The sequence below is a fragment of the Arvicanthis niloticus genome, chromosome 7, assembly GCF_011762505.2.
Source record: "Arvicanthis niloticus isolate mArvNil1 chromosome 7, mArvNil1.pat.X, whole genome shotgun sequence".
In the NCBI taxonomy this organism is placed as follows: domain Eukaryota; kingdom Metazoa; phylum Chordata; class Mammalia; order Rodentia; family Muridae; genus Arvicanthis; species Arvicanthis niloticus.
Window position 1 is genome coordinate 53,144,040 of NC_047664.1, and position 15,737 is coordinate 53,159,776.

The window sequence follows — 15,737 nt, forward strand, 5'->3', positions numbered from 1 at the left end:
AAAGGCAGAAAATATGGTTAAAGACAAAGTAAGTTAAAAGCTATTGGAAAAAAGGCCTAATTCCCAGTGCCGCACTGAGTACTAGCCATGCTACCACAGTGTTTATGGTGTACATGAGCAACCACATGAAGCCAAGCAGAGTGTCTCTATACAACAGACACCACTGATAAACCACAGGTGCCTGTACCCTTCCTCTGACCATGGGAATCCCCTCAACTGCCTGCTCGGCATATACTAAATGTCCAGCATTGTGCTGCATGCTGGGATATCTGCTAACAGTTTTTCAGGAAGAATGCCTGATGGGAAGATGTTGCCTTCTCCATTCTAATGCCCAGTGATGTGGGTCCAGCAGTGTCTCCCCACTGCTTAGAGTCACTCCTCACGCCACTCTGGTGAACTGCACCCAGCAGACAAAAAACAGGCTCCTTCTTTTCACCTGACATCTAGGGAATTCGTTCCCTCAAGCCTCAGGCATATCTCCACTCAACCATACTGATCCAAATCTCCATTCCTGAAGCAACCCACAGAACATGCACAAAGGATTAGTTTCAGCACAGTCTGGCCTAGAGTTGAGAATGTAGGTAACATCCTCTAGACTCATGGACTGTGAGGACCATGACAGGAATAAGTCAATACAAACAAACATACAAAATGTGCATACTAAGTCCTGAAGTGCCAAGAAAGCTTTTGTGCATCTATACATGTTTGTACGTATTCTTTCTGCATGTTCACACACTTTGTACATGTATGCATAAAGTATGTAAATGTACTATTATAAAATTATCTGGATATCAATAATATACACACATAACTTACAGTCATGTAGTAACATGAAAAGAACAGGGCCATGCAGAAAAGGACACCGATCTCTAGGTGGTATATGCCTAAGCTACACTTCAGCAACCTAAGCAATCAGATGCTGGGGGAGTTTGATTGCAGAAGCCCCTGGATGAATGGTGAGGAGAATGCTGAGTACAGAAAAGTCAGAATTTTGAGAAGAACAGAGAATCAATAAAACTACATTAGACTGTAACTTTACAGAAATGTTCACATACAATGTGGCTCCCTAATGTACTTCCATGTTTTACAGTAAATGTACACCTACCAGTACAATTTTAAACATGATCCATGATACAGCATTCAGAACACAAGTAAATAGCATATCCATTCCCTAAAATCCACCCAAAACAACTATTAGTAACCCATCAGCTCATGAGAAAACTTTTAAGTAAAAAATACTATTATATTCCAAGATACTGAAGACAATACCAGTTTACCTAAGTGATACTTGTTGATAAAGTTGCATTCTATTTTATGACAAGACACGTATCATTTTAGGATACAGATTTAAAACATCTGTGCAAAGCTAATAAGTGGTCAGCTAAGTCCACAGCTTGTTTAGTATACAGCTTTACTGGACTCGATCTGTACAGATTCCTCCATTATCAATGTGCTGTCATGTATAATACATCAGTAAGTACTGGCTCATTACTGTCGGGATCTCGTGATCACTTCAGGTCAGGGCAAAGACACTGTGACCAAACATGAAGCCCATATGAACTGGAATTAGTATCTGGCTCTTCCCAGGAAGTGTACTGACCTCTGAATCCATAACTGTTTCTCTTTTAAACATCACTTCCTGAACTTTTGCATAATAAAATATTAAGGAAAACTAATTTTAATTAAAATTGTTGGCAGTTCCATTGGCAGGTTTACAATAAAAACATATTATCTAAATCAGGAGAAATGACCATGAGAGAATACTCACAGTCTTTCAAGGAGACTTAACCCAGAAAATGAACCATTCTTCAGCTCGGATATCTTGTTGTTGCTCAAAATCCTAAAAATGACAAGAAAAAAAATATATATATATAACTTTTCTAGCACATACCATCAATATCAAAGTAACTGAGCTCATGTTGTTTAAACACAGAAAGAATTCTCAGAAATTATTAACCAGAGTTTTTAGGCACTTCAGAATAATGGAGTTTCTTTCCCAAAACAGCTTCTACTTCTTGTCCCATCTTAAATCATTCTGGTCATATTTAGATGACAACATTAAAAAGGAGAAAATGAAGTGACAATAGCTATCGGTTCAATACAAGGTAAAGCTGGGCACCATGTACCGATTCACTCAGTCAGCTCAGGAACTTAAATACCTAAGTTATAACTAGAAACTTAATAGAAAACATGACATGTGACCCAAAAAGTACCAACCTAACAAAGAAATACATTTTAGATACTGTATGGATACCGCTGGCTTTTCTCTGCAGTTTAACAATCTGCAAATGCACTAGCTCTGTGTGTGTGTGGGGGGGGGGGGGGCCTGTTTTGCCTTAGCTCTGTGTGTGTGTGTGTGTGTGTGTGTGTGTGTGTGTGTGTCTATGTGTGTCTGTGTGGCCTGCTTTGCCTTAGCCCACAGTGACAGACAGGGTGGCTCTATTATCATGGCTTATCTCACATTGGAAGACAGTGCTCACTAAAAAAACAAACTAAAACCGTGGGGGGTGGGGGGGTGGGTACCCTAATAGGATTCCCCACCAAAAAAAAAAAAAAACTGAATAAATTTTCTATTCTTTCCTTTCTACAGTCTAGAATTTTCTACAGTGTTAAGCACCTGACTATCAAAACAAGGTGAAAAAAACCTACTTCAAGAGGGTGGTAACATGAAGAGGAGAAAAACCAAGAAGTAAGAAGTAAGCCAACAGCCAGATGATATTAGCAAACAGCAGCCAGACTTCAAATACTTTATTCTTACTTATATGCATGTCTGTGTGCTTGTGGTCATGCACGACATACATGAAGGTGCCCTCGGGGACCAGCAGAGGGAGTTAGCTATGATGGGGCTCTGGTTCACAGGCAGTTGTAAGCCGCCTGACAGTGGTGCTGGGAATTGAACTCAGGTCCTCTGCAATAGAGTGAAGCTCCATCAGTCAGATTTTGAACCCAAACAGTGTCTGTTCTGCCCACATTTCTCAATATTCAACAAGGTTGGCCAAGAGCCACACAACTGTCATTTGGGACAGAAAACTATCACACATGATGTTGCCGCTCAGAAGCAGCCTTTTCAACAGGTAGGACAGTCATTACATGAAGACACAAATACTCACGGCACCTCTGCAAGGCAAGATTGTAGGTGTGCGTCTCTGACTTCTTCATTAATATATCAAGTAAACAGAAAAGCCAGCTGTCATTGAGCTTGCTTTGCTCTAAGTCAGATTTGTAAAAGAAAGAGCACAGGGAGAACAGGGCGGAGGGAGAGAGAAATGGGATCCCTGCCAGTGATAAATGTGGCAGAGGAGCTACTGTGATGTGCTTGAGAGCTCTGAGTCAAGCTTGCTCCACTCAGGGCCCAGCTCGACCACTTTCACGTTATCTTGTTCTCCAGCAGGTCTCACCGGCTCTCTGAAAGATGTCTCTGACTCATAAGATGTGAAGAACAAGAACTGCCTCATAAACACTAACAGAAAAATTTAAAAGGTATGGCACACTCAGTGAGCAGCCATTAGGATACAGGATTTGTTTTCCTTATTCTGATGTATATGTCCTTCCTCAGTTCAGTGTCTATGGGGCCAACCAAAGTATACCTTGCAACCAAAAGATCTCATTAGGTAGCGTTCTATCCTGCTCCATGGCATCAGTGAAGCAAAAGCAACACCAAAAACAGTAAGAATGAGAAAAACAGTAAAAGAAAAAAAAAAAAAAGCATATTCACTAAAATACATCAGCATTTTCTTCATTGAAAATGACAATGATCTTTAAAAGAAAGAAAAAAAAGTAGTTGGTTCAGGCCAGGAGAAACTGAGACATGCACAGGGCGCCTAGCGTCTGTGCCAACAGGCTTCTACAGCAGCCAGGAAGTACAGGGCAAGAGTCCCAGCCCTCACTGCCCTCATCAGGCAGAGCCTGCTCTCACAGTCCCCAAATACTGCATAATACCAAGTGTATCCTGACCCTGACGGCACGATTTCAACATAATACACAACAGACAAATGCTCGAGGATGCTAAAAGGCCAAGGTCAGAGGAAAAATATAATCCAACAGGGCAGGGTTACACAATACACATCCTGTAAAGCTGCTACCTAGGGGGAAGGATATGATCACATCAATTAAAGAACAAACAACAAACTTAATACCACCAAACAGAAAGGAATCTATATGTAGCAACAAGTAACAGAAACAGGGGAGACCCAGAAGGCTTTCAATGTTATTGTGGTGATAAGGCTGACATTCACTTCTCTTTGACTGTTTATAATTCATGTTTTAAGTCCCGAAATATCTTACTTTCAGGATATACCCCGCCCGGGTAGTAAACATATGAATCTTAGGAATTTTTGCTTTGAGTCAGGTTTGAGTATATGTATATTCCCAGAGGTAAAAGCTAAAAGAAATCCACAGTGATTTGAGATTCCAGAGCACATCTGTTTATTTACTTATTTTGTTTGGTTGGTTTTTAATCAAACAATGCTCATAGAGCAACTGCTGAATGAAGTAGAGAGAACAGTCATATTTGGAGACCAGATTAACAGAGATTACAAAGTGACTGTGTCAGTCACTTTATTTTTAAGTGGCCTTCAGCATCCTTAAGACTAAAAAGGAGGCTATTACGTCAGAATGATTACCACGATCCCTCCCATACTCTCTTCATTTTCTACACTGCTACATCTATTTGACAATAGATGTAAGCATTAACGCAAAAATCTGGGGGAAAATATACACTCTATCCATCTCAGTGACTTAAGATGCCATTTTTGAGTAAAGAATGGAACTCAGCTATGGAAGAAACTTGCAAAGGACTGGTGGGCACTGCCTGAATGGCTCTGCCTGTGATTTGGTATAGCTTCAGCAATGGGACTGTCATTTCCTCGGTCATAAAGGCTTTACTGCAATAAATGATAGGTTTTATTGAGGAAAGTAAAAAGGAAGACATTTCATCACACTTAAAAAGTTATAACTGTAACCTTAAAATATAGTTTACAACCTCAAGTTAATATATTCCATCTACACATTACTGGATGTGTTTAAGGATTTTGTGCAGGAAAACAGGATTGGAAGGAATAAATCTACGCTGCAGACAGCTTTTATACTCAATTTTGAAATGGGGGGCTGTGGAACCAGCAGGTGCTAATATCATATATCACGATGAACCTAAAACCCATTCATAATCAATATTTTTGCTGACACCTTTGAAATTTCAAACTCAGCCGGAGTTATAGAGCTTATATAGACCCCTTTCTGTCCTTTATTAATGATGTGTACAAGACACGATCTACAGACAACGAGCAGCATGTTATGCAGGCTCTCAGCTCTTCAATTCAGAAATTGTATGGGAGAGTCTGAAACCCACTATCATTTCACACAGGACCAAGTTAGTGTGTTGTGCCATCTCCACAAAGATGAAAAAGGAAGAAGACTTAAATGCAGACGGATCTTTTTAAAAATCACAAGCAAATGAAATGCTATGAATTAGAAGTCCTCAGCTGCTTGCTGCTATTTGAGCCAAAATGTATCAGAAACCTTAGAGCTGTCACTAGAAACCACTCCCTGGGTGTCAGGAGTCACTAAAAGACTTTCTTTTTGAAAGGAACTTGAAAATATACTTCAAGAGCACAAACTACTCAGCTCACCTTCAGGAACGTAATTTGGGATGTTGACTGCTGGAGACAAAATCCAGGTAAGCAATCCGTGGGTTAGGGAAGCGGATCGAGTGGCAGGTGTGATGCTTAGTTTTAACTGTCAACTTGACCTACGATCATCTGAGCAGGTAGCTACAGAGGAGGAGTGCCACAGCTAGGGTTTCCATTGCTGTGAAGAGACACCATGACCAGGCAACACTTATTAAGGAAAATATTTCACTGGAGCTGGCTTTCAATTTCAAAGGCTTAGTTCTTTATCGTCATGGCAGGAAGCATGGCAGCATGCAGACAGAGATGGAGCTGGAGAAGAAACTTAGAATTCTACATCTGGACTTGCAGACAGCAGAAAGTGAACTAACACGCTTTCTCCAACAATGCCACATCCACTCCAACAAGGCCACACTTCCTGAGTGCCACTTCCTATGAGTCTACGGGGTAGGGGGCTGGCATTTTCTTTCACCCCACGACAGGGATATTCTACATTAGGCTGGTCTATGGAGATGTCTGGGGGTATGGGAGAGCACTGTCCTAAGTTGATTGATTTTGGAAGACCCAGTCCAGTGTGAGCTATACCATTCCCTAGGCTGTGTATCCTGACCTGGGTGAGAGTAAAGAAATGAAGTTGAACACAAGCGAGCATAAACAAACACACTTTTCTCTGTCCTTGACTATGTATTGCCATAGTTAGCTGTGTGAGGTTCCTGCCTCGATCCCTGTGATGCTGACTGTAACCTGAAAGGGTACACAGTGAGCCCCTTTCTCCTCTACCTGATTTTTGCCAAAGTGTTACACAGTGCTAGATATGTGTGAAACTAGAACAGGTGGGATGGGATGGAAGATGTCTACCCGTAACTAAGAAAAGGCCTCACTTGGAGCAATGGAAAGGTGGACATATGCAGAACACGCAGAGAGGGCCACAGGAAGATGAAATTAGACTGTCAGAGAAAAGCTAGCAAAGATGGAAGTGACAGCTCAGTGCCCATAAAAACAAGGCAGACATCACACAAAAGGGCCTGTGGCCTCAGTAACAAGGGCAGCTGAGACAGGATGATTCATCATTTGAGGCCAGGAGCTCAAGGACAAACTGAGACCCATGTCTCCTTAAAAATAAATAAGAAGAGAAACAAAGGATCATGATTTTATGAATGACTGTGCATCCCCAATCAGAAGAGAATACAGACTTCATCAAGGCACCGTAAGGCACTTACCACAGTAGGAAAATATAATCTGTTCTGAGGGAAACGACCACTCACATTTTTATCATGAGTGAGCACGACCCCTTTGGCAGGAACACATACCAATGAAAACACTTTGACTGTATCTTTGAAAAACCATCCAACAGATACATGCACTTAGGTAAAATATATTACATGCTACATGTCACATAATTATATGGATATACCAAATTATCATCATACAACTAGTAAAAGCTAATTACTAAATATACTATGGGTTCCAATAATTTTTTTCCTGTCTACCAGATGCATATTAAGATGATCAAGTATTGCAGTTTCAAGAAGATAGAGCTTCTGAAATAGTCACATGAATCAAAGCACAGGATCTAGGGTGTAGTTTGCTTGATAGAGTGCTTGCCTATCATCCACAAAGCTCTAGCTACAAAACCTGATACCACATAAACTAGATATAGTAGTGCATGACTGTAATCCAAGCATTGGGGGGTATATAGGCAGGAGGAGCATACATGCATGGTTTGAACGAGTTTGAAGATAGCAGGGATTATATGCGACCTAGCCTCAAAAACAAAGGGGGAGGGTGTGAAGACAAGGCATATATCCACATAGTAAGTCTCTATGTGTTGACAGGTCTAGTTTGCGCTTGTAATACAAACTACAGTACAAATTGATACACATTAGGTTTACTGTGTAGACTAATGTATGCCCTTCCCACAACCTTCTCTACAGAGGAAAAAAAGGAAGGCAGGCCAGGTTTAGAGCCAGGTGAATCATTAGTCTCTCTTGGCATACACCCTAAACCTTTACGGCCACCTGCCCTCGGCTAAAGTCAGAAATGGAACTCCTTTAAGTGGATGTAGTGCTTTGGCTTTGTTGTCGTTATTTGGTTTTTGTTTTCCAGCTAATAAAACTCTGTGCCGACCAGTTCTCGATGTTGTAATGCTGAGCCTATTACGTGCATCTGAGCACGGGGCTCACCAATGCTTCCATTCTTGATTAGATGAACCCATTCACTCACTTCTGCAGAAAATCATTCCAGGCGGCATGTTTTAGTTTATATGTTTCAAAATGTTCTGCCACACACAACTAAAAAAGTGCAGACATGTAAGATACATAAAGTGCATGTATCTTTTCTTGTTTGCATATTGCTGACAAATCTCACAGACAGACAGACAACCATGCTGAAGAACTTCTGAGACCCATGCTGAGCAGCCTCTCGTCACCCTTCCCAAGAACCTCAAGACAAGGGTCATACCACGTCCTCCAAAACAGAAATAAAAAAATCTGTATTACTACTTAGGCAGTTTGGTCAGATTAACAGTCACATTTACCAGCTGAGTTCTGATCTAACCATACAAGCATAGAATATGCCATCTGCAACCACTGAGGTGGTACTCAGGTGTCTTCCCAAAGTCATGCAGTAGGACAGCAGCTGGCTGAAAGGCCCCAGCTGCAGGTGTGGAGAGAATCTTTCTCCCTTTCAGTTTTCTATAAGCAGTACAGTCAGTGGGCTGGGAACCACAGTATAAATTCCAGCTGTCTGACCACCACAGGCTGCCCCTTGGGCAACATCCACACTGTCACTTCCTGCTGGGCCAGCCAATCCAGACTAGCTCAGAGCTGCAAGGAAGACAAAGGCCTCTCCCAGCCCATGCCCATATATCCTCAGCTTTCGTAGATGCTCAACCTGGACCCTTCCTGCCACCTCCTTCCCTTCATTTTCTTCACTAAATTATCTTGTACTTCAACCTCCATCCTGACCTGGTCCCCAGCGGCCTTGAATGACAAGGTGCTCACATCTGTTAAATAAATGAATGAAATAAAAAAAAAAATATGGCTGGGTTTAAGTTTCTCTGTTCAAGGATCCTTCCCTGAGGAGTATGAGATGCAGAGTAGGTAGTTTACTGACCTCTAGTGGTATACAGAAGTATAAATCTAGACCACTCTCCTTTCTCTCTGAGGCTCCAGGGATTTTTCTGAAAATCTACCAGATAATGTCTAGTTGTCTTTCTTCTACTATCCCAAAATCCTAAGAAGTATGTCCATGTTACTGTCCTTATATTGTTAGGACCATCTTAAAACCCATATGGAAAAAAATCTCCAACTGCTAGGGAAGGAAGAAGCCAGGGATTATCAGTAACTGCTGTTGTTGGCTCACATACAATCTGTGGTTGAATTTTAAGTCTGGATCTTTAATTGTAGCTTAGTGTTTATACAGCAAGGTCCCACTACAACGCAACACTGAAATTAAAGGTTGAATAATAGAAGACAGGACAGTCAGTGTGAGTGAGGACAAGCGACGCCACTGTCAGAATTGAACATTTCAGAGGGTAGGGTGACTGCATTCTGGTGCCACAGAAAACTTGGAAGCCACATCTCTCTTAAATTCTCATCTCATCTACCCATGAAAGAAACACTGAAGCGTTGGAAACTGCTGTTCAGTTGAGGGTTAGGGAAGAATGAGAAGAAGCAAGATTAGGAAGTTAAACAAGGTTTAAAAATGCTTCAGAGCCTTCCAAATTATATTTTCATGACTGAAGATACTCTTTTAAAAAATTTGTTTTTATTAAAAACACCTTACTGCCAAGCACGCACGCGCACACACACAGAGAGAGAGACAGAGAGAGAGAGAGAGACGGGGAGAGAGAGAGAGAGACGGGGAGAGAGAGAGAGAGAGAGAGAGAGAGAGAGAGAGAGAAGAGAAGAGAAGAGAAGAGAAGAGAAGAGAAGAGAAGAGAAGAGAAGAGAAGAGAAGGGTTGTCTTTTGACCTCTGGTACACAATTATACACCACTGCATATACACAAGCACACTCAAAAAGCAAAGCAAATTATTATTTTAAAATCCTCGCAATTAATGGCACGTGCAGCACCCAACATATGCTAAATAAAGTATCAGACACATATAAAAAAGGAAAGCCTGGTAAAAATAGAAAATTCTGCGTAATACAGCGGCAGGTATGCTGGGTCACAATGTTAAGTAGTCTCTACCCCTCCTCTGCTCCTTAACTTCACCTAAGGTATTTTCAAATCACAGCTGGAAAGGCATTGTGTTAAAAAGATCCCATGCAGACCAGGAATGGTTAAGTGACTTGGAATTCTGGTTGAGAGGACTGAGAATTGGCAGAGATTCTAAAGACGTGGCTCACTGTGGTGTGGGGAAAGAAACCTCCATGTTTAGAGAAGCCAGCTCTTGAGAGAAATAAATCATCTATTTCTCCAGCCCCAACAGCATCTGAGATTCTGACTATGACTTAGCCAATACTCATCTCTTAGGCCGCCCTCCACAGTTCTTAATACTGCTTCACAACTTCCATCTTAATCCTTCTGCTTTGAATTTGCAAATAAATCCTCTGCTCAATTTTCCAGACCACTAACTTTCTGTATCCTGAGTCACTTCCCTTCTGCCCTTCAGCCCAACCACTGACCCCAGGCCAGGCTCCGCACATCTCAGCTAACTCCACAGAACTCCCCTCTCACCCTTTCCCACGCTATTCCTGCCCTATGGATCTGCTGTTCTTTTGGATCTGAAATACAAACTAGAACTCTCCTGTGTTAACATTTCACCAATGCTTCCAAAACACTGGCTCCTTGTCGGCTCACAGTGTTGATTTCTCAAACGTCTAATGACCCTTTCTGCTTGTTCACTGGACTGATCAATACTGAGGCACAGCAGAGGATTTCATTAGCATATATGAAAATGAGGATGGACAGATATAACACAACCCCCTTTATGCCAAGTTTGGGAAGTCTTGTAACCTTAGAGAGTGAAGTTACAAACGCTCCAAGGTCTTAATAACTTCCTGCTACCAGTTCCAGATCTGTTTAGCCTCTGCAGATCACAAATTCGTCAGGAACCAAACAAAGTGGTTTTGCAGCTGAGGCAACCCCAGATCAGCAGCTCCTCCTCTGGGCCCAGCTAACAGAGCATCTGTCTCAAGGTCATCAGTTGCTAGCTGGGCACTCTCATTACCCACTTCTGCTGCCACTCCCCACATTTTCGGTTCTTGGGAGTCTTCCAGAGCACTGTTCAGAACATCATTTTTCTAGTGCGTTGGCACTTTCTCTCCTGGGCTGTAAGTTCCTGGCTGTGGGGCCTCACCACCAATCCCATCCATCTGCCGTATTTACTCCCCGGTCCCCAGTGCTCTGGGGCCAGGGGAGCAGCTCTCTCATTTTTCAGCCCTGTTTGGGTTTCTGCTACAATTTTCAACACGATCTTGAACGGGACATAAGTGAGAAAGATAGGGGAAGGGGAGAAAATTTCAAATATCTTATCCTTAACAGACTTTTTACTTTAATCACAAGAGTGCCCTGTGGACAAAGCTAAGGTTCAGACCCCATATGAAACAATAGGATGTCCTGAGCATAGGCATTCATTTGCCCTATGCCCTGGCCACACTACTGGGGGCTACTCCATCACCAAAGTGGGGCATAGGACTGACTGGGCAAACAAATCTGTTGTTTGGGGTCACTATTCCAGTCCCTACCTTTGCTCCAGTAGTTACTGAGAAGGTAACACCACGACGGAGGGTAAACTCTGGCACACAAACTACCTGTGTTTAAACATTGATACCAAGATCTGGCTTCATCATTTTGCACAAGGTTCTTAACCTCTGTTACTCAATATCTCGTCTATAAAGTACTCTAGGTACTTAGAAAATGAAAGCTTTCAGTAGACACAGAAGCCAACATGTGGCGAGTTACTTAAAGTAGGCCTTTAACACCACTTAATAAGATCCAAGCAAACCACAACAACCAGACAACAGCTACTCAGGTAGGAGTTTCCACTCAGCACTGCCAATGGTAACTGACGACTTGGCGAGGCTACCATACATACTGCCTTCCACAAGGCCTGGAGCACCTGCTCGGCTACATCAGCCTTCACTAGCTGTTACACTCGTGAGTCCATGTGCATCTTTCCCAGTTTTACAGCTAGCAGAATGGGTGGTACCCTGTAGCAACTAAGGATGCTGGGGTGTACACACAGACCCAAAGGGATAGGAACACTACCACTGACAAGATGCCCACACGTAGAACAAAGCGAAGCAGCAGCCTAGTAAGGAGCCCTCTCAGCAAACACACTCAGAAATCCCTAATATCCCGAACAGAAGACGCCTGAATTTCTTTGTAGGATATCTCAGATTTATTCATCCAAGAAATCTTTTCTACAGAATTCAGCCTCTCAAAGCTGTACACAACGTGGAACTTCAATTCCCACAAAGTGAACAATTATATAAAATGAGACAGCAAGTCAAAACCATCAACATGTAACACATGATTAGAGTCTTAAGATTAAAAGGTGCCGTTAATAACCAAAGACAACAAACATTGCCTGGGTACATGGTCAATCTTGACTCTGCAAGTGGCTCGTTAAATAACCATCCAAGTTCCCAGGCACTTTTCTCAAAGATCGGACACTTGAAATAATACTACATAAAGGCCTGGTGTTTTCCCTCATTTGCTTTCAATGCTTTACTTAGCAGTTTCATAAATAAAAAGTAAATAACCTATTTTTCAGCATTAACATTAAACACAGTGAGTTTACATAAAGTTAAACAGCATTTAGTTGAGTAAGAAAATCTAAAAGGTTTTTAACACCATACTAGATATCTTTCAACAATGTCTAAAAATGAAAAACAGTTTATTAAACAACACTCCATCATGTCTTACAAACATATTAGCTCCTTGAGAAAAGGAAGCCCATTCTTCAAGGTGCCTGTACATCACAGAGAATGTTGGACACTTAGTATTTATGAATACAATAAAAGTTAGTTTATTTGGCATTTTAATCAAACAGAATGCTTTCTATTGGGACTACACTGAGGTTCTTGAGGATTCAGAGTTTTGATTTTTCAGCTGAAATTTTTGATGATGTATCAATTACTCATTAACTCAGAATATATTTGAGCAACTACTCTGCTCTGCTCTGGGAGAGACGCAATGGATAGAGAAACAGACCTCAAGGACTAAATTACACACAGTCCAGGTACTCCGTGCTATGAGAAGGACGTATAAGTGCTCCAAAGAGAATACAGACTTTCAGGGTGGCTGAAAGTGAGTTGATGAGGAGAACACATTTCTGAACTATATATACCATATGTCATCCCCTCCCCGACTCCATCGGGTGGGAAGTTAAGGACAGACAAACAGTGAAAATTCTTGTAATCTTGCCAAGGTTTCCACACAACAGTTCACAACTATGCAGGTCAGAAGTCCTGGCAGGGAGTGGATGGGGTCCTCTACCAGGTAGAACTGGCCAGAGAAGACTCTGGGTTCTCAGGAAGGGTGGAGAGAAGAGGTGGCCACTGAAATGTCAGAGGCAACTGTACTCAACAGGGCACAGCTGCAAATGTTCAGGAAGTGGGGATCTTCCGAGGCTGAGGGAGACAAGTGTGCTTTCCTAAAGCCCACGTTCTCAGCACAATATACACAAGAGCCACACTTAACCTCGCACTTCCTGCTCACTATAATGCTGTTCGGACCCACAAGAGCAGCCCTGAAACCGTAGACAATAACTGTCAGGAGTGCCAGGCCTCTACAGTTAACAGGCAAAGTTATGCACGATCCAAGGTAACAAGTGGGTTCTGTAACAAGATGGAGAACAAATTTGTACAGTATATATTTTTTAATTTCACAACTTTTGAATGACAAAGCTCAAAATATAACAAGAGAGCAAGATTTCTTTCTAAAACCCCTTCACAAATGTTCTCCTTGACCAAATTTTAGTCAGGTGACTCAGGACCCTCCTCTCTAATGTCTCCCTCCTGCATCCGTAGCATGGAGTCTAGTTTAACAAGGATCCTGTTCAATTAGGGAAGGGGGAAAAAAAACCCTTCTCTTGATAGTTGATCAAATTCCTCATTTCCCTGACATCCTCGAAGACAGCAGATCCTGGCTACCTTCAACAAGAACCTGATTAGGCCAGTTTTGCTGTCTCCACTTAGTAATTTTCAATCCAATGATCCTCTGCCCCAACCTCCTTGGCAATCCACCCCCATTTGCTAGGATTATATTTGGACTTGAGTCCAGTGTCTCTGGCCCAACTAGCATCCATCAAAATGATCATGAATAAAGTTGTTGCTCTCACTTAACAGGGGTCCTAATTACTTTCTCTTTAACACACTATTGAATGAAAAGAAGAATGCATTCCTTTTTTGGAGGAGATAAAATTTCACTAACTGAGGTTCTGGTCACCAAATCCATTTCAAGTGTAAAAGCCCTTTCTTCGCTCCCAGGCAGAACAGGAGTGTTTACCCTTACTCTTGAAAATGTATAGCTTGAAGGAAATAAAAGGTGCCAAGAAACCTTACTAACACAAATTCCCTCCAAGGCAAGTCCCACACCACAGCTTTACAGTACCCAGGAATAGGCAGTGGTGTGTGGGGAGAAAATACAGGAACCAAAAATTAGCTTCCTGTAAAATGGCATATTAGAAAGAAAACACTATATGCACCCAGCCCTGTGTCCTCTTGTTTTCTTGAGCCTAGCTCTATTTAAAAAAAGAGGGGGGGAGGGAAAAGGAGAGAGTAAAGGTGGGGGATGAATGAATTAATGCGAATGAGTAATTGATACAAGCAGGTCTTAAGCCACAGAATCAGAGGCAGGCGTGTTCCCTGAGCACAGATAGGACTTTTATGAAAGAAGATGTTATATTAGATCATTTCTCTACTACAGTGTTAATGTTAGTCCCCAAACAACCTTGGTACATACTGAACCTACCTTGATCTGAAAAGTAGCTCACTTAAAAGTATACCACTGACCAAGTGACTGTGTGTCTGGCCAATCACAGCAAGGCGGCTGAAAGCTGCAAACACATGAGACAAACTCCACTAGAAGCCCACGTGCTGTCTCCATGGTCACTTCCTCACCACAGCTTATGAAGAGAACCTATACACATGCCGGAGGGGTATATACTAAACCTTTCCAGACCTCAGTGGTGACCATCCAGTTCTAGAAACTTTCCTACAGAAATAACTTTACAGAAGTAAACTTCATTTAAGCTAAGGGCTTTTTTGGTTTGGTTTTAAAATACAGTTTAACACAATAGTTTTAAACTTGAGTGAAACCTGCAGTTCCCTCGGAGAGCTCAACGTGCACACACACCGATTTTTACTCATCAGGTACCTGGTGATGGAGATTTATTGAGTGTGGACTGCAGGCTTGAGAGCATTAGAGATGCCAGGGGAAACAGACCAAAAGAAAACTCCAGTCTTCACAAATTCATATACTAGTAGGCAGCAGGACACAATCAAAACAGCAAAATATGTAGTGTGTTGGCTTGGTGAAAAAAAAAAATCTCTTGAGAAAAATAATAAGAAGCAGATATGAAGGTCTAGCTAAGGCAAAGAGACCATCCTGAGTGATAAATGACAATCCTCAGTAAAAAGGTGACTTGCTTTTAAGTAATTTTTATTACAGTAGCAGTGACCAAGTACTTAAGAAATTAGAAAACAAAGATGAACAAGAATAGGTAAACTACAATTCTTCTGTCCAGACAACTATGCTCACATGTTCAGAGCTCCGACTCCTGACACTGTCAACCACATACATAGACAGGCATAGAGTTTGTAAACACAGACCCTATCACAAACACCAGGGATGCCAGCTTCTTCAGCTACTGCCTCAACCTTTCCAGTTCAGTCTATTTTCATATCCAGGTCACAATCAAATTCCTAAGTATCTCAGAAATATCTTTTACAGATCTTTGTCTAAACCAGTCTCTAAGACCACACCTATATTTTGAATATGTCACTAGCAACATAACACAGCCTAACCCTACTGTCTGATGAACAATAAATAAATAACAAGTAAAGGAGTGACAGCCCATAGTTGAGAAGGTAAGACTGTGAGGCCAGCCTAAAGTACACAGTAGGTTCCAGACTGACTGTCCTTCAGAGTAGAGCCTTG

The 15,737-nt window shown here is 41.8% G+C and overlaps 1 protein-coding gene across 1 annotated transcript in view; it reads right to left on the reverse strand.

Moving 5' to 3' along the window:
- Adgra3 (adhesion G protein-coupled receptor A3) overlaps positions 1-15,737 on the reverse strand; it is a 94,786-nt gene that overhangs the window by 62,042 nt on the left and 17,007 nt on the right. The window contains exon 2 of the mRNA XM_034508936.2: positions 1,769-1,840. Coding sequence (XP_034364827.1) covers positions 1,769-1,840 — 72 coding nt within the window. The remainder of the gene's footprint in view (positions 1-1,768; positions 1,841-15,737) is intronic.